Source organism: Parambassis ranga, chromosome 16, assembly GCF_900634625.1.
Source record: "Parambassis ranga chromosome 16, fParRan2.1, whole genome shotgun sequence".
NCBI classification, from domain to species: domain Eukaryota; kingdom Metazoa; phylum Chordata; class Actinopteri; family Ambassidae; genus Parambassis; species Parambassis ranga.
The window spans coordinates 7,608,058-7,626,649 of record NC_041036.1 but is presented as its reverse complement, the minus strand read 5'-3'; the positions used below and the strand labels follow the sequence as shown (position 1 = coordinate 7,626,649).

At 39.4% G+C, this 18,592-nt stretch overlaps 1 protein-coding gene across 1 annotated transcript; it reads right to left on the bottom strand.

Annotated features, from left to right (window-relative positions):
- Positions 1-1,854: 1,854 nt before the first annotated feature.
- Positions 1,855-7,605, bottom strand: nrsn1 (neurensin 1). The gene is made up of 6 exons (XM_028426031.1): positions 7,479-7,605; positions 4,918-5,033; positions 4,738-4,830; positions 4,535-4,653; positions 4,106-4,293; positions 1,855-4,023 (listed from the first exon to the last, which is right to left on the bottom strand). Exons 2-6 carry the CDS (start codon positions 5,014-5,016, stop codon positions 3,920-3,922), a joined length of 603 nt encoding a protein of 200 aa, XP_028281832.1. The 5' UTR covers positions 5,017-5,033; positions 7,479-7,605; the 3' UTR covers positions 1,855-3,919.
- Between the last annotated feature and the right edge of the window lie 10,987 nt (positions 7,606-18,592).

The window sequence follows — 18,592 nt, the reverse complement described above, 5'->3', positions numbered from 1 at the left end:
TAAATAAAGGAAAATACGGTTGACCATTTCCCCCACTCTGGAACTCAACTGAAGGAAACACACATACATAAAATGAATAAAAACATTTTCAAGAGATAATACAGTATATTTGAGAATGTGTTAGAGTAGCAATGTTGAACATATGTTTTGGTGACAAATGGTAACTGCAAATGCATTTTGTTTACCTTGTTTGGCCTCATTTACCTACAACTCTTACATGCCATTTAACATGCATATGTGAGTCTGTTTTGGTGGCTCCACCTGTGGCAGACAGATGTAATGATCTCAGCATCAATTTTGTGAGTCAGTGATTATGTTCATCACTGACTCATAGGCTCAGTCAACAGTTTTATCTCATATGGTAATACTTATTTTGCAAGGGCAAGATTGACTTTCATCAATTAATTTTCATTTGGTTCCACTTATAGTAGGATTAAGGTATCTACCTTTAGACTTTCATTTCATTGTCATGATTGTGAGATTCCTTTGCTTCGTTTACAGAGTTCAGTGTGCACACAGATGAAGATAACCTCACTGAAGAGCATCTAGTCTAGTTTACTATCTAGTAGTGTTAAAACGTCTAAAAACTAAATAAAAAAAAATATGCATTTTAAGAAAAGAGTGAAAAGAGATACAGAGAGAGCTGAGAGGTGGGGCATCCATGATGCTGGGCTCAAGATGTGTGGTTTGGCCCTATTTGCTGCCTTATATTGATTTTGAGGTGGTACAGGCTGCACTCACAGGGCGTGCCGCTGGTTCTGGTCAGTGAGACATATTTTGCCCAGGTCTGGCCCCACTGCATGTTACACTAACATAAAAAGACTACCTTTGATTTCATTTTTGTATCTAAAAAAATGACATTTAGATGTAAAAGGCTAATTTTTAGTTACATCCTCAGTCTTTTTGCAGAGGACCCATTGTGCTGTGCTGCTTTGAATCTGGTAGAAGCACAACATTCATCATTTTGCTGCCCTGTTTTAACAAGATTGCTTAAAAACCACTACAAACCGCCTCCCACCCACAGACAGGAAACCATGATATGAACTGTGATCTAATTCTGTGTCGATGATGGCCTCGCTACCCTCCCATCCTTGCAGCTGTTCCAATTGGGATTCATGCAGTCAGTGTGTGCATGTGAGTCACCATCCCACGAGAGACGGAGAGAACATGGGTGAGAGGGAGGGTGAGGAAGAAGGAGAGTGCAAAGAGCAACAGACATGGAGGAAAGGCAGAGGAGGTGGGGGTGGGCGTGTGTCTATGAGTCATAAGTCCGGACTGGTTGAGGTGATGATCCTCGAGATGCTATTTCTGGAGTCGCCATCAATTCTGTCATATCTCCCCCACCTGGCCCTCAGTGTGTGTGCGAGAGAGAGAGAGAGAGAGAGAGAGAGTACATGAAGGTGGTGTCTTAACATAGTGTTTAACAGCACACGCTGATGATTGATGACAAATAGAGCTGTCAGACAGTTTGTAGTCTTTTAATTACTTTGATGCTCTAATTATTAAAAGAGTTTATGTGCTATGGGAAGAAAATACAGCAGCTCTGTAAAGACCTTCCCCAGATATGTGTAGTAAACAACCCTCTTTCTAAGTGTACTTAAATATCATCTAGTATAAGAGTATATGTATAAAATACATATACTCTTTTGTTTCAATTGACAGAATAGTGATTGTGTTTTATAGGATTAAAAAAAAACATTTTTTTAAGCTGCAGATATTCCAGTTTTATTGTGTTCCTTGAAAAATAGACATACTGTATATAGACATTTATGTATTCTCCAATAAGTAAAGAACACTCGTGTAACTTTGATTTACTGGGACATCAGGAGACAGATATAGACGTAATAGATCCAGAGCAGGAAGGATTTCCACATCAGCATGTTTTAATGTGATGAAGGGTTTGTCCAGCAAGACTTGTTTGTCAGTTTATCTTTTTTCCTCCTAGGTTTGCAGCTCTGTGGGTCGAGTATAATCCTCATTAGTATATTATAAGTATATTGTTATGTTTTGGTGTTGGATCTGAGACCAAATGTGAAATGACCCAAATCTGCAAAAAGCAGAGAGACTTGCCAGGTTGCCAGAATTATATTAAAAGGTCATCTTACATGAATATATGTGGCCATTTTTTTTTTAACAGCGAATATCCTGCAGTGCAGCTGCATGGATGGAAGATGTTCGCAGCCTCAGTCCACTGTAGGAGGCATGTAGCTTAATGGCAGTTGGACAGTATCATTAGTTCAAGAAGAAAATACAATAAAAAAAAAAACGAAAGTTGCATTTTTACACATGTTGTGTGTGTGATAAACTGACAAAAACTGCATTACATAAGTAAATAAAACAGTGGCACGTTCACAATATTTGAAATATACTTCTAATACATGTAGACAGCATTTTAAATAGCAGCAAAACAGTAAAAAAAGCTTATTGTGCTTCTAAGTTGCACAGTTATAAATGAATAAAACAAAAGCCTTCTTAATGTGACACCTGTTTTAAATACAGTACTTCGCAGTTCCTTTGATGACGCTCTGTCAGTTCAGCGTAGTGCAACGTGTAATTTCAAGTTTTGTGTGTGAGAGCAGGAAGGCAGTTACTGTACCGAAAGCATCTTTGAATCCTGACAGAACAGCCATCAGTGCTGTCAAAATGTAACGTCGCTGTCATCTCACCGGAGCGGCGCCCATTGTACACTCCCTACAACCAAATCTGTCACGTCTCCCTTGATGTGCCCTTATTCTGTCTTGCACCAGCTCACGAGCGGTAGCTACTGTAACCACATTTGAACTGAAAGATGTCTATATATCGATGCCTGTCTACATTTGTCACAAGGAGAAAATGAGGCAAAGAAGGGGAGATGGTGTCCTTGTTCTATCCGTGAAGTAGTAGTCTGAGAGATTCGGATGTTCTGCATGCCCTGTCTGCTTCAATGTACCTTTCATCAGCTTGTCTGGCCTCATTTATTGACCCTGTCTGAAGATGCACTGAAGTAAACAAGGTCAACTGGCCTAGTAAGACAGGACAAAATGTCAGTGTGAAATCTATATTCTAATCTGGTTATAGTGGTTGTGTGCCTTTAGCAAAGTATCTGTTCGGGCTTGGCATTCATACTAATATTGTGACTCACAGCTGTCATTGTCAGCTTTTGGATGAGCATCTGAGCTGAATTTACATGTTATTCTGTCTCATTCTCCGGTGTTCACTCAGCAGTGAATAATGATACTTGTGTTTGATCGTTCCATTGAACAGCACTGCATCAGCTTCTGCACAACAATCCTCTAAAATGTGAATCCTCATGACAGAAAAGAAAAAGCTTTGTGGAAACTACAATGTTTTTATTCCAAAATCATGATCAGCTAGCTTGTTTTCTGGGTAAGACCTGTATGCACTGTTAAAAAAAAAAACTTTGTTCATTTATATTAACTCTTAAAATCAAGCTTTAAATAAAGATGACAAACCAATACTATTAGTCATGTATGACACATGATGTGTTACTTAGGGCCACTTAAGGTGGAAAAGAAAACATTGAAGGTGTAACATTTAGAAACAAAACTCATAAACAGAAAAGACACAAAAATACAAAATGATCTCTTCCCCTTATGAGGCTGGATCAGTCTCACTGCACCACAGATGCTGCTGCTTGCTGCGCATTATGCCTGCACTGTCAGAAGAGAATAACGCATGAGGTCGATTAAGCCTCGGAAAGGGAATCAAATTGTTCTTTTGTGCTGTCTGTATTATTATTGTTTTTATCACCCAGCTCCTCCATTGTTTTTCCACCACCTACAATGGCCCTAATACACTCATGTAGTCATGTAAGTTGACCTTTCAAAAATAGAGCCTGACAAACACATACACACTCACACACAGTCTGCATAACAATCAATCCTTGCACACACACTCTATGCCTTGATCTGGACATCAATCAGGTGTCCGACTTTGTGGTCACCGGCTGGATGTTCTGGACTTTGGAAAGAGTTACTGGTACCTTTCCCTCTCCTGGCGTTGGTGTTCTCATTATTGGAGTCCCTGTGACACACAGTGCAGGATTGGTGAAGTAGAAGAGATCGCTTCACTTTGCTTTGAAGCAGAAAACAGAGTGAAATCTTACCAACTGCTGCATGCAGGTCTGCCAATCTCTCTTTGAATTTCTGCTGCAGAAACAGTTCTTCTTTGGAGTAGCTTTTAGCGAAGGCAGACAGAAGGAGACCCACGGCCATGGAGGTTCCTCCCACACAGAACAGCACAGCGCCGGTCAGCTTACACACATCCAGCACACGGTTGAAACTGACAGCTTGTCTGTTAAAAACAGAACAATATTTTTATTTGTCATCTGGTAGATCTTTTTAAGAATTATTAATAATAAAATGTAGGTGAAAAAGTTTGTTAAATGCAGTCATCTAACAGTTGCAGAGTCTTTATTTTGTAACTCACATGTTCTGTGTTGTAAAACAGTGTACTTGAGGTAAGGCTGCATTAAATTTGTGTCATGGAATCATAATAAACACACATAGATTAATATATTGTATTGATCCCATACCTGTCAACAAACAGGAGATCATCTTCACCGAACATTTCGGTCTTGGCTGGAGTGGCATAACCCACCAAAACGACAATGAGGCCAGAAAACAAGATCAGGGTACCGAACGCAAGACAGACCTGGAGGCCAGAAAACAGTGTAAGCCTGAGGATGAAGATGCTTCATCAACCAACCAGAATATTGTTTTAGAAGCAAAACTTCACCTTCCAGAGTAAAGAGCTCCACCTGCTAGGCGATCTCTGAATCTGAAAATCTTCATCACGTTCCCAGATAGAACCTGTGCATTCCTCATAAAACTGAAGAAGAGTACACAAAGATAGAAATGATGACTTTTGATAAGAGAGGAGAGAATGCCCCCTGCTGCTTTCTGTGGGCATCATTACCTGGTGTAGGTAGGAGCGAACTCCATACTGCTGGTAGTTTCCACCAGCTTGAGCTTGCTCCCCATATTCTGACCCGCAGATCTCTGAGCATGAAGTCATCCTTCACATCTGTCTACCTGAGAACACACACACATATGCATGCATGAATGAATGACTGCACATTTCCCTCAAGAAACCACCCACGCAGTATGTGAACAAACACGCTCTCGCTTTACTTGTACCCATGCATAAACAGGATTGTTGGCAGGTACATATACATTCATATTCATATTCAGTCTGCTTTTATACACACCAGCATGCACCCTCAAACACTGCCGGGAAGTTATGTAACACAGTGTTGAAGGCTGGGGTGCCCAAGTACATTAAGATTAATGATGCATTCTCCCTGTCTGCTCTTATGAAATAAACCATGACATATTACTGCATGGATTTGATATTGTTACAGCTGAATGCAGAGAGTGCTGACATGCAGAGAACCACCCTTTTTTTCCCCCAAACATTTTATTTCATGCAATAAATCAACACAATTTGTGCACTTTACCAACAATAATGCGCATTATGCCTTCTGCTGTTGATAAATTGCACTCTTTAAAAATTACAAGGGAGATATTGTATTAACTTTGCCATTAGGAAACCCAGAACAAACAACAAATACGTAAAAATATATTGCAGCTCACAGTGCATACTGTTAACTCTTAATGTAGTCTGTAAACTTAAAATTGTTCTGCGATGCTCTTCGTCCTTGTGTCATTTACCACCTACGTCTTCATATAAAGAAAAGCATAAAGAGACAAGAAACCACCCACTCTAGGAAATATCACATTACACACATTAATTCCCTCTGCGTTTCAAATCTAAAGGCATTACACAGCTGAGTGCCTCCATACAAACATACTATGCTTCATGTGTTTGTCAGCTAGCACTAAATCTTAAAAGCTTCGCCACAAACACTCAAGAACAAGCAAAAATATAAAACCTGTTGTGGCTGATGTTTCTTAAAATATGTCAAAACGTCACAATGCACATCTCATTAGTGTACAGTGCAGCGCATTGTGTGCTCCAAGGTTGCATTACTCTTGTGGCATATGAGACATATACACATAGGCCTTGTGGTTCGTCACCAGAGGTACTGGATAATGTAATGCTAAATAATGGTTACACACCTCTTGTGTGACACCTGTTTCAAGGTGTGAACTAAGGAGTCCCATGAGAGGAAATCAGAGTGGTCTGTACGCACAAGCCAAACATCTTAAACCTCCAGAGGACACCGTCATCAACACTATACAAAACTGTTTATATATATTTATTTTATTTGACAGCTAACATTATATAAAATGCATGTATAGAATTGAGTAGACATTTGGACATTTGGACAGTAAAGTTGATTAAAGATACTCCATGTACTTTTCTATGGCAAATGTTGGTGCCACGGCAGATTTTATGAATTACTGCATTAGGATGAGACATGCTGTTCCCTGGTACCCGATGTTAATGATATTACTACTTAATTTGTACCTCCTGAGGAGTGTCATGTCTCTCTATCCATATCTTGCAAAATTGATATGTAAGAGGTGTAAATATTCATCATCCATGCAGATTTACACAGATAAGTGAATAGATTCTTTATCTTTTTAATTAAACCTTGAGGGTAACTACATTTTATAGGGAAAGGAGTTTTTTTTTCAACACCATATAATATTACAGAACAAGGCCTAGGATTAGATATAGATTCCCGTGTTTTGCCGTGCCAAACTATTATTAATACTTCAATAATACTCGGTTAAAAATGTTAATTTTACATAAGTTAACATTTTCCCTGCAGCATCATGTACACAGGCTATTACTTCTGTCCCTTTGGGCAATTAACCTTATCCACAGCTCGTACGACAAGATGGAACACACTTAGGTAATGTCGACCTATCGTGACTGAAAACCCAGCGACAAGAAAAATAATATTCATCTTCTTATCAACAACAACTACCCTGCCTACAATACTGCCAGCATTTGAACGGTGGAGCTGGCCATGGTACTGAGCGCCATTATTAGCCTTCCATCCAGCACCTCTCCCCAGCAGGAAAACACACAGACGTAATATGTGACGCCAGTCTGGAAACAGACCTCCCAACCCCCACGAGACGCAACCAGACTCACAGACACGCTTTCCAATTAAACTTCACCTAGCATCAAATCAGGTCGATTAGGTCAGATTGTCTTAAACAGGAGATAAAAAAAGTCATGCTTGGAATAAAAAGGATAAACGAGAAAACAGAGCGTGAAGTTTTATTTCATCGCTTAAAACTGACAGACACAAACATAATAAAAGGTAAAAACAAAAACAAAAAAACAAACAAACGCTCAACATTGTTCTATGCTTAAAATTATTCTGCACAGGACTTCCAGATGTGCAAGATGATAAACACACGGTGCACAAGGGTGACGCCGTTTAAAGAATCGATGCAGGAAATAGGCTCACGGTGTAACACACAACAAAACAACAATCCAACACAGCTGCTACAGATGTATAAACATATTTACAAATCATACATTTCATCGCCATTTACCTGTCATCACCAGCTCGGAGAGTGATCACTCGCTGCTGTTCTCTCAGCCGGGTCCCATCACTCTACAGTCACCTCTCTCTCTCCCTCTCTCTCTCACTTCACGTCGATGATTCAGTTTTTCACGCTGTGTACTGCGCATGCGTCACTTCCATGACAATATATGATTCAGTGGCGAATATAAATAACCAGGCAGGAGGATGGAAGAGGTAGCAGAAGAGAAGGCATTCATGAATGAAACTATAGATATGACGTGTTACCATGGGAACAGAGGGCATAGTGCCTATATTGCAAATTGTGTGTCTCTGAAAAAAATCCCAAGAGACATATATATGTTTTAAACGTTGTTCTGTGTGTCTGCACACATGTAGCTGCATCAAGTTTAACCTAAAACACAAAATGACACAATCCAACAGTACAGCTCACAGAAAGCTGGATGGCTCAGCGGGATGTCCTCAGTGGACAAAGTCAGAGATAGCGAGGTTGGTACAAGGGCATCTGAGTCATGCATCAAAATCCACAAAGTACACAACCTTGCAAAAATACACATAGACATTTATGCCTTATTATTTCTCATTCCAGTCACATTCCAGGCCACTCTATTTTTAGCTCTGTCAATGACGTACATTGTTGAAGGAAGTGTTAGTCACCATCCAATCTTTATGAAGGTAAGACCTAAAGAGATGAACAACATCACGACTCAGATATGAAATCTCTGCTCAATAACGAATGAAGATGAGCTTCCTGTTAGTTACATATATCGATTACCAAGGCTTCAAAGTCACAGAACACTTTTATCACACTAAAAAAAACTTTTAAAACACCTGAAGTGGCCAAGCATCAAGATGTCACTGTCGACTTTGCCTCTGGGTTTAAAATAGTGTGTTTAAATACACTGATGAATGATTTTTCCTACACAAAGATGTTAACAAACAAACACATCAGAAAAAATAATTCAAGGGCAACTTTTGCTTTAATTAAATTTAATTTAATGTTCATATGCTAATATTGTGTGAATGAAGTACATAGTACAGGTACTACAGGTACAATCGAGATTTAAAATGCCACAACTAAAGGTGCACTTCAGTGTGTATGACATAGCGTACATTTTTTAATTTTCGTTTCTCAATGCTGCCGGTAGGTGGCGGTACTGCACCGCGCAGTTTGCGATTAAAACAACACAATAAACTAGAAGAAGAAGCAGAAGACGAAACGGACTCAACTCAAAAGTTTGCTATACCTTTTATCAAGCTAAACATACGTTGAATGCGACGAAACCTTACTCGAACTTAAACACATAAGCTGACCGGTATGTGAGTTTGTTTAAATTCCGTATAAACGCTCCTCTAGGTTGTGGAAAATGTGGATTAACAGCACCTGCCGAAAGATGCCACCTGTTCACCGCCTTCCCCGCTGTAACCCCCAATTCTCACCACTGCAGAGACGGTGAGTATCAGTTAGCATGTTTGCATTGAAAACATTACTGTGACGTTGATTTAATTGTGTTATGCCATGCTATTTCCACGTTTATTTTACAATGGCAGCTGTAGTAGCCTGTTACGCTGTGGTTTGCGCATGCCCAGAAGGTATCTTGATTGGGAAGGTTCTGATTGATGGTGGTCAGGTGTGGCAAGTATTGATAAGGCGTCATCATGTCTCAAAGTAAGGTTGTGTTGCCTTTTGGTTCACAGGAATGTTTTTATTTTATACTATATGAATAATGTGGCAAAGTGTTGTTAGTTGTTATATAGTGTAAAGCTATTAACGTATCAGTATTTTGTGTGACTATACAGACATGGAAACAAGGGTTCCCGTAAGACCATTAAATGTAGCCTACTCATTACTAGGGATTAGAAAGAGGCTCATATAAACACAGAAATGTGCAAACCAAAAATGAGCACTGTTTTCTGGCCTTGATCTGGTGTTAAATCAGAACAGGCTCATTCCACACAAGCCTTTCACATCTTTAAATGCTCTTGCTTCTCGAGGCATTGTGTTATTTATAGAATGCCTGTAAGACCAGTCACTGCCATCATTTAAGTAACAAATGCAGACACATTGTATGCACTGTAGCCAAACCGTGAATAGAAATAATGTTCTTGACAAGTCTGATTAGAGTATAGGTTGTAAAGAACTCCTTGAAGCACAGCCTTGCATATAGATGAATGGCAAGTGATTAAATTGACTCCAGCAGTAGTGGCCTTGTAAAAACTCTAGTAGAGCCAGTAATGGACTTTTATATTCCTAATTTTGATGTAAATGGGCGCAATATAGTACAAGAAATGAAAGCCTCATGTATCATAGTGGGCAAGTTCATATTTGTTTATCAGTGGTTGACAGAATAATCTGTGCTGCCATCACAAAATGATTCGTGCCTTTGCACATTACATTGCTGCATACTAATGCACTTTTATTTGGAAAAAAAAAATGTTTGGTTATCTCTGTCTTTTTTCTCTGTCTCTCACTCTCTCACTGCTCTGTGTACAAGCTGAGCATCTCTGAGCAGAGAGAGGCGGTTTCTATGGCGACGTGAAAAGGTCACCTTCAGGAAGTTCTCTGAGAGCGTGTGCAGAATGCCAGTTGGATAATCAGGCTTCCTGTAATGACTGATAACAGACCATAGCTCATTAGAGGGAAAGACAGTGATAGGGTGGTGGTTGTGGTGGTGGGTGGGGGGGATCACGAGGGATTATTAGTCATAGTGCAAAGAAACAATAGAACGTTTATACTAATGGTGTGCCACACTTACACACTGTGTGTGTGTGTCTCTGTTATGTGAATGTGTTTGGCTAACAGGCTGTGGCGAGATGCTAATCCCACATGCAACACAATTAGAGAAAAATATGGTGCAGTGATCACTTAATGCAGGCATGCAGAGTGATGTAGACAGATAGAATTTAGGGCTTGTAAGTAGTTCTGATATTTTTTCTTCTTTATCTTCTCCTCCCTTACTCAATACACTATAATAATGTTCAAAAGTTTGAATCTTAGTAATTTGGTACTTTGTCCTTTGATTACAGTCTTTAAACGTGTATAAGAGCTGTTTAAATGTTGACTGCACTCCCACTTTTTCTCATTACTTCTCCCCCCACATGTTGTGTTTACACAACTGGCAGTGTTATGAAGTGCAGCACAGACATTCATTTTATTAAATAATTTTTTTTAAGCATCGTTAGTCTTAAAGATTAAATATTCTGCCTTTATATGTCAACTAACTGCAAGCCTATATTCCATTATAACAATATTTGACACTGTCATGGGATAGAAGTTAAAGATTGTGTATACAGAGAGAGTCACAATTTGAACCTGACATTCGCCGACATTTTGTTGGACTACGTATCATGTTCTAGTAGTAGTCTGTTGTACACTGTCAATTAAAACACACATTTCTAGTACTGTGATATTTTATTTTTTAATTATTGGATATTGGATCTGTGGTCAAGTCATTTTTGTTTATATAGCCCAACATCAATAAATAATAAATCTGCCTCAGGGGGCTTTACAGTCTGTACAGCATGTAACTAAAACAAGTGCCTGTGGTGGCAGTGTCTTTGCTGTAAATAAGTCTAACTGACAAATCCTTCAAGACATTGTTTGCTATGAATACTCCAACACCAAGACAAGAGTCAGTGTTGCTAACAAGGCTGACATCTACTGGACATCTTGGGATGTGAACAGTGAATTAATGTGTAGGAATGGAATACGTTTAGCAGCAGAATTTTACACTTTCTAGAGTTTGTAAGATTGATTTTATGATAATACATGTCATCTAGTTAAGTAACAAGGTGGAAACACTTCTCTTTATACTGAGAATGGCAGGCACAAAGGACATTAAAGGAAATTAAATGAAAGTTTGTTTGGAAATTTGGAAAGTTAGACAAAAGCTGTAACAAATTTTGTGAGCTACTCTTAAACACCAGACTTTACATAGCCGTCTTGCATTAGTCTGCCACAACACTCTTACTTTATATTAAATATGATAGATGAGAGGGAGGGACACATGTTCTATCCATCTCAGGAACCCTGGCCTTGGTGTTGTTGTCCATTTGTCATCTTATTGATTCCTGTGTCATTCTGCCATACTAGAGCTGAAGGCTCGGACTTTCCACTTGGACTTGGAGCATGCTGTATTTCATAAACCACTGACTGGAGGGAGCAAAAAATGTTGCTCTGATGGAAGTGATCTTTCTCTGTGGGACAAAGCTGTCAAAGTTATAGCTGCACAGTCATTAAACTCTGGCAACATTTATACAATCTCAAAGAATGGTTGTGGGGAAAGGTATTTTAAAAATGTGCACTGTGTGTTTCTACAATAATGGAGACTTTATACTAAATAGCCAGTTATTCCAAGGTTATTTAATGTAAGGGTGTCTGTTTTTTTCTGTAATTGTAGAAATACCTTTTCAAATGGTGGCGGCAAATTCAAGACAATTACATGCAAGATCATAGAAAGTCCGGGAGCATTTCACCCATGACCATGCAAAGCAAAGAGCTTCATGTGACATCTATATATGGCAGACCTTGCTTAGCATGGAAGCAAGCATGTCGGACTAATGAAAGTCAGTGTCATGAAGTTGAACTTACCTCAGTAAGATAGTTGGCAGCTCCAATTGAAGCCATTCTCCTCCTACAACACACAGAATGTTTTTAGATTAGATTTGGTTACTTCACCTTTATGCAACTACCTACATGCTAAGTATAGTTTCTCTAAAAAGTCTGATGTTTCTGATAATAGTAAGCCTGACAGAACATAAATCCCTTTATTTAAAAAAAAAAAAAAAAAAAAAAAAAAAAGGTGTCCGGTATTAATCAGACATCATACATAATTAATGTCAAGTGATTTGTTTAAGCTTTGGGCAACACTTTGCCCTCCGGCCTGGTATACACACACACACACACACACACGCACTCTTACATATACACACACACAAATTTCTGGAGGCCTGGGGTCCCTACAGTGATGCTGAACTACCCCTGTATTTTAATTGTTCCATTTCAAGCTTTTGCACTGAGTGCTCATCATTCACTGGTCTATCAGGGCTGATGAATGGGTCTGAACTGTAATAGTCTCTGCTTTGCTCTCCAGGCACAACATCACTTATAAGAGACACACTTTAGAGCAATTAATCATACTGGATCACACCCCACAGACTCTCTCTCACACACCTCTCTCTATTGTGTTTTTCCAAGGCATTTAAGTGTGCATTGCCGAAAAAAGTGTTAGACAAACTACTATTGAATTTAGGTTAGGGCAATTTCCCAGAGGGGTCAACTCATATCCAGCTATTCTGAAGTTGTTGGCTGGATAAAAAGATTTTAGTTTTAGATTAAAGAAGGTTATGGTTGGCATCTGGGGATGTCTTAATACTTGTCTCTGTGCAGCAGGGTTTATGACAAGCAAGTATGAAGTGAAATTAATGTAATGTAATACTTATATTTTCATTTAAGTCACATGAATACAGTATTATGTGGGGTGGGGTAGGTAATTGTGATCCTGGTAAACTTGACCTTTTAAGGTTTACCAATCAGCAATGTTTTGAAAACACTGTAGTTTTAACTAAAAGTGATTATTTATTGTACATATGGACCTGCTCTGTTCTGCCAGACACTTTTTTTTGCAGTAGAAGATTGCATGTTAACTTAAACCTGAGATGAACATGTAACCTTGCACCTGCCTCACAGTTGGCAGGGTGATGTTGGGTCCAGCTGGATTTTACTATTTTACTGTGACACACTGCAGCAGTACCTCTCCATCTACTGCCTTTGTGGTACTGTTCCATCTGCCCTTCAGTTTACTCCCCATACTCAGCCCCCTCTAGTTGGTGCTCTTTCCTTCTTCCTTCAGCCCCCCCTGTGTTTCTGTAATTGGTCATTTAAATGAAAAAGCCTTAAATTGGAGGATTAGAAGTGCAGGTCTCTCTCTCACTCTCTCTGTCTTGCTCTGTGCATGAGTGTGTGTGGGAGAGGGAGAGAGAGAGACAGTCCCATGGTGATATGGCAGACAGTCTCCAAGGGATGTCCTTAAGAACAAAAGCATCTGGAAGAGGCCTCTTTTGCTCTCTCTGTTACCCTGGTTACAGGCTGGCAGCTTGTGTGTGTTTGTATAGTATGTGAGTCTGCAATGGAAGTATTTGCTCTGCTGTGCAGCTCTCTGATTGAATAATTAAATAATAATCCATTTGATATTAAGATTAATAAAAAATATTGTTTCAATTTCGGAGATGATGAGTTGCAAAGTTTGTGGGTACATTTCGAATGGATTGGAACATTCAGTAAAGGGAGGATGCCCAAAAGTTTAAATATTTCCCCCAAATGTATTTGTATATCTGAATGTGTGTGTGTGTAGACAGGACGGCTGGCAAGCAACTGTCACCACGTGGCAACAGCCAACCACGCTTCACTTCTGGCCGCGCCAAGCTCTCCAATTACAGAAGCCAGCTCTGCCAAAAGCCCCCTCTTTTCCTCTCAATAGATGGGATGACTGGGCTGCATCCTCTGACACACACACACACATACAGACACACACCCGTTTCTCCCTTCCCCTCTTCTCGTGGTGCACCTGCCTCCCTGCTCTCCAGGCCAGCTCAACTCCTATCAAAGGAGCTGAGCTCTTTTCTTCCAGAAAGCTAATCCAACACCTGTCTCCAGGCTTTATACTGGGAATAGAGGGCTGTGAGCGTGAATGCAAGAATACAGTGTGTGTATGCGAGAGCCGAATACAGAGTGTGTGTGAGAGAGACAGTTTGTGTTTCTGAGAGATCAAGAAGAAAAAAGAAATAGTGTGTGCGTGGCTCTTTTGTGTGAGGATTTGAGAACGGACATATGGAGACTACAAGGCAGACTGTATTCTTTTCAGTGGTAATGGAGTATCAAAGGACAGTGGAGGCATAGTTAGAGTTTTATTTTGCAGGGGTCAGATTAGCAGTAACACAAAGATTGAGAGAGTCTTTATTTTACTGTGAATGTAACTGTTGAATGTTTGTGGCACACATGCAGCATATACAAGTCCAAACTTTAAATGTCCCGGTCTGTCCTCTCATCGTTATTGAACACATTTTCTTGTCACTTGAGGGCTGTTGAGCAAATGTATGTTTTTATGGGTTTTTAGCTCTGGGCCCATTTCTACCTCATCTTGGTCTTGAGCTCCTTTGAGTCGTGTTACTGGTTATGTCATGCGGGATCTCGGTGCACTGTGTTCTGGTTCTTGTTGCTCTATTTAGAAACATGGGGGGCCATTGAAATATTTTTGCCATTTTTTTTTTTACAGACTTTAATTTAACAGGACGACTCACATCAGGGCCCTCTGAAGATTCGCCTCCAGCAGCAGGGGTCTCTCAAATTGGAAATTGGAGGTAAAATAAATCTAAGATTGCTTCCCTCCCTGTAGAGTCCCGAAAATGGCTGCAGGGGAGATATTAGAGAGAGAGCAGGAGAGAGAGAGAGGCTGAGGAGGAGAGTTAGATGGATAGAAGGCAGACTTAGAGAAAAAAATGGAGAGAGGAAAAAAAAAATAAACAGAAGGTGGGAGAAAAATTGAGAGAAATGTTGAGAGAGGAGATAAAGTTAATGGAGCTTTATTCACTTTAGCCATCAGGGCCTGAAACAGTAATTCCAGCAGCAAAAGGCTTTGTATGAGTGTCTGTAGGCTCACATGTGCAAGTCAATAAGCATTGCAGGTGTTCTTACATGTCGGTTCTTGGAGGTGTGCTGTGGATTTAACAGCAGGTGGCTGTGTGTAGGGGTTTATACAGTATTTTTCCAGTTGCCATGGGAGAGCACTTATTTGCTACATCTACATGCTCAGGTACCATTAACACTGTAAGTCCCAGGAAAATGAAACAAGGTTTTTTTTTTGAAGTTTGACAGTTTTTCTCTGCCTACACATGTCCATAGATAAAAAAGTGTTTGTTAAAATATAATCTAAATGTGTTACTAGGTCAAGTCTCTGAGATAGCAAGCTCCATATCCAATTGATTGGTCACATGGATGAAAGATAAGGCCACAGAAGACCAAATCTCATTCTCTATGAGATTTTAAAGCTCTATTATGTGAAACCATTTCAGGAAATTCTGCCCTGATGAGTCTGATGTAGCTGTGAATTCAAAGCAATCTGCATTGAAAAATTGAGAATACATTGTAAGAAGGTTGCTCTCTGTGATGTTAGGTCTAACATCAGTGAAATGTGTTGCAGAGATGTCTGCCGTTAGGGAAGCATCCATTGGCTGCCTGTCCTACATCAGAGAACCACAAACAAGTAATAGAAGCTTTGAGAGGGTATAGTCTACAGCCACTTATCAATCATGTTAAAGTATTCAGTGAGTGGATCTGTAATCACAAGGGAGGGTCAGTATAGAAGGAAGGAAATTTGTGATAATAGTATTTATGACAGCATAGAAAAAAAAACTGATTTTAATGCAGGCAACATCGTTTATTTGTGCAAACAAAATTAAGGGCACTTTAGTTTAATACTGAATCTAACTTTTAAGCAACAATAAATAACTAAACCCACTAGACCATGTAAGTCTTCAGGACAATTTACCTTGCTAAAATGCACTCATTTCATTTTGCCAAAGGCCACACCCTAAATCCCAACCTCACATTAAACCAAACTCAGCCGAACCGTGGCTTCTAACATGTGACACAAATCGAGCCATAGTACTGATGTATTGTTACACCCCTTGTTGAAACATTGACTTTTTAAAAGAAATATTAGAAACTTGTCTGCCACACATTGTAAGAGTGCAGAAGTGTCCCTTGTATGGGTGTGCCCGATTAATCAATTCATAGATTAATCGCGATGCGATGTGACGATTTAACATCGATTCATAAACATTTAAAAATCAGTTATTTTATTAACGGAATGACAGAGTGAGGAAAAAAAACACCCTATATGAAAAATACTAACTGTAACATTGTAATTGAATCTTGAGGTGTCTTAGATGACTACCAAACTACCAAATGACTACCAAAACTACCAAATACAAAACAATTATTGATTAGTTGATTAGTTCTATGAATTTAGTAAACACCATAAGTAATACAACCCTCAAGTCCCAGTAGAAGGCAAATGACAACATTAACACCAAAGGTGATGGCCACACAGGACGCCAGGATCTTCCCCTGGGTGCTGTGTTAAACCCCAGTGGAAATGGAGATTATGTTTACCAGCTGTGGAGGGGGATGAGGAGACATTTCCATCCACTCAAATGAGGCAGGGCATACTAGTCCACTGGCAGATGAGATGTAATGATCTTCCCTTTCCCAGTAGAAATATCCCTCTAGTGGGCTGATGGTCATGTAGTATACAAAGCATCAATATGTGACCTGGATGAATAATAATGCAGTGTTTCCCACAGACCAGGTAGCAATGTCATGGTGTTGTGATGGTCGGTGGAGTCGGTTTATGTATGGGAAACACTGTAATGTTTAACTTGGACACATAGGGTTTTTTTTTTTTGCATGACGAACACCACATCAAACAATCACCTAAAGATAATATCAGGTCCAGGGTCATGGTCCAACAACTTAATAGACCCACAGCCTTTATATTATTTTGATGATCGCAATGTATTGTAAAAGTGCTTATTACTCTAAATGTCTAAAAATGTATATTTACAAGTTATGAGTTCTCACGATCACCTTTTGCTTTAACACAGACACACTGAGTGTCATAGAAGTAATTTATACTCACAGTTCCTTGGCAATGAGATTAAAACTGTGTCATTCGGTAGTGGCTCAACAGAGCTAGTGTAACTGGAAGTATGATGAAAAAGGACAACTGGGTCTTTTCTCACTCTGATTCTCAAGCTTGCACACACACCAGCCAGGCTGTTAAACTCATATCAGCAGAGGCTCACTGGATTAGCATATCTGGGTGAGATAAAGAAGCAGACGATGGTTACTTAACTTCGACTTAATGTCCCCCATCTGCCTCTTTCTATCACTTGCTCCTGCTGTCTCTGCTGCTCCTTCTTTCTGCAGAACTGCTTTTTTTTTTAAATCCATGGCTGTGTCAATTGTCTTAGTCTCTGTCTCTCACTTTACTCCCACTATTCCCGCTCCTTCTCATCACTTTTGCCAGATGATAATATCAACAAAAGCACATTAGAATAGCAAACAAATTCTTATCATATTGCATCCACCATGGGGCTGGGGATTAAACTGGTCTGTCACCGTGCACCACCGACACTGCAAATCAAGAACATCTTACCAGAAAGTCCACCTGCACACATAGACACATGCATCCAAAGCTCTCACAAAAACATAAAAACATATAGAGAACATGTATATGCAATACACAGGCAGAAGGATATACAAAGTTGGCACCCCATTTTCAAGAAATGTCATGGGTATATACATGAGATAGGAAACCGTGACATTTTTTTCCCATTTTTGGAATTTGGGATTATCCAGATAAAGATAAGATGGAAAAATGTTGCATGGTGTCTGCACAGCATATCAGCATGGTTTAAATGGGATATTTCTTACTCCTTATAGTCCCCATGCATGTGTAAAATATCAATTAGTTTTCTTGAGATTGGATTTTTTTTTACAACTTGGTGAACTGAAAAATATGGTATTTGTGTGATGCACACATATCATACATTTGCCCTTCATGTGACACTTGTTACACACTGGAAAAATACCTATAATATTAGCCATGACTCAAATTTGACATTAAGTGCATTAGACATGAACATTTCTGTACAGCATGGGTACTAACTTGCACTATATTTGCGCATCAGTGTGGTGTTTCTTTATAGTGGTGTCATTTTGAGTTAAGTTCAATTGGATTATGTCAGTCATAGCTTAATAAAATATTGGTATTTGAAAGTCTGACTCAGTCTAGAGTTAACCTTCCATGATTGCCTGATTTTGTTCAGGACATTACCAATCACCAATGATAATGAAATCAGCCCCATATTACATTCCACAATTTCATCTCTTGTACAAACTGAATAACAGTGATCCATGGACATGAATGTTCCATTTGAATCAATTGCAGTTCAAAATGTCACAGCCATAGATAATCATAAGATTGACCCAGGAGTGATGGTTAAGAAACCAAATGCACTGAAACATATGAATCTCCATTTTAGAGTAAGTTAGTGTTTTCA

What these genes read in the sequence shown, in the direction of transcription:
- nrsn1 (XM_028426031.1), bottom strand. Translation starts at nt 5,016, where the DNA reads ATGACTTCATGCTCAGAGATCTGCGGGTCAGAATATGGGGAGCAAGCT. An exon ending in TTCGCTCCTACCTACACCAG is followed by an intron (nt 4,831 to 4,917) that starts GTAATGATGCCC and finishes ACTCTTCTTCAG; the next exon opens with TTTTATGAGGAATGCACAGG. An exon ending in GATCTCCTGTTTGTTGACAG is followed by an intron (nt 4,294 to 4,534) that starts GTATGGGATCAA and finishes TGTTTTTAACAG; the next exon opens with ACAAGCTGTCAGTTTCAACC.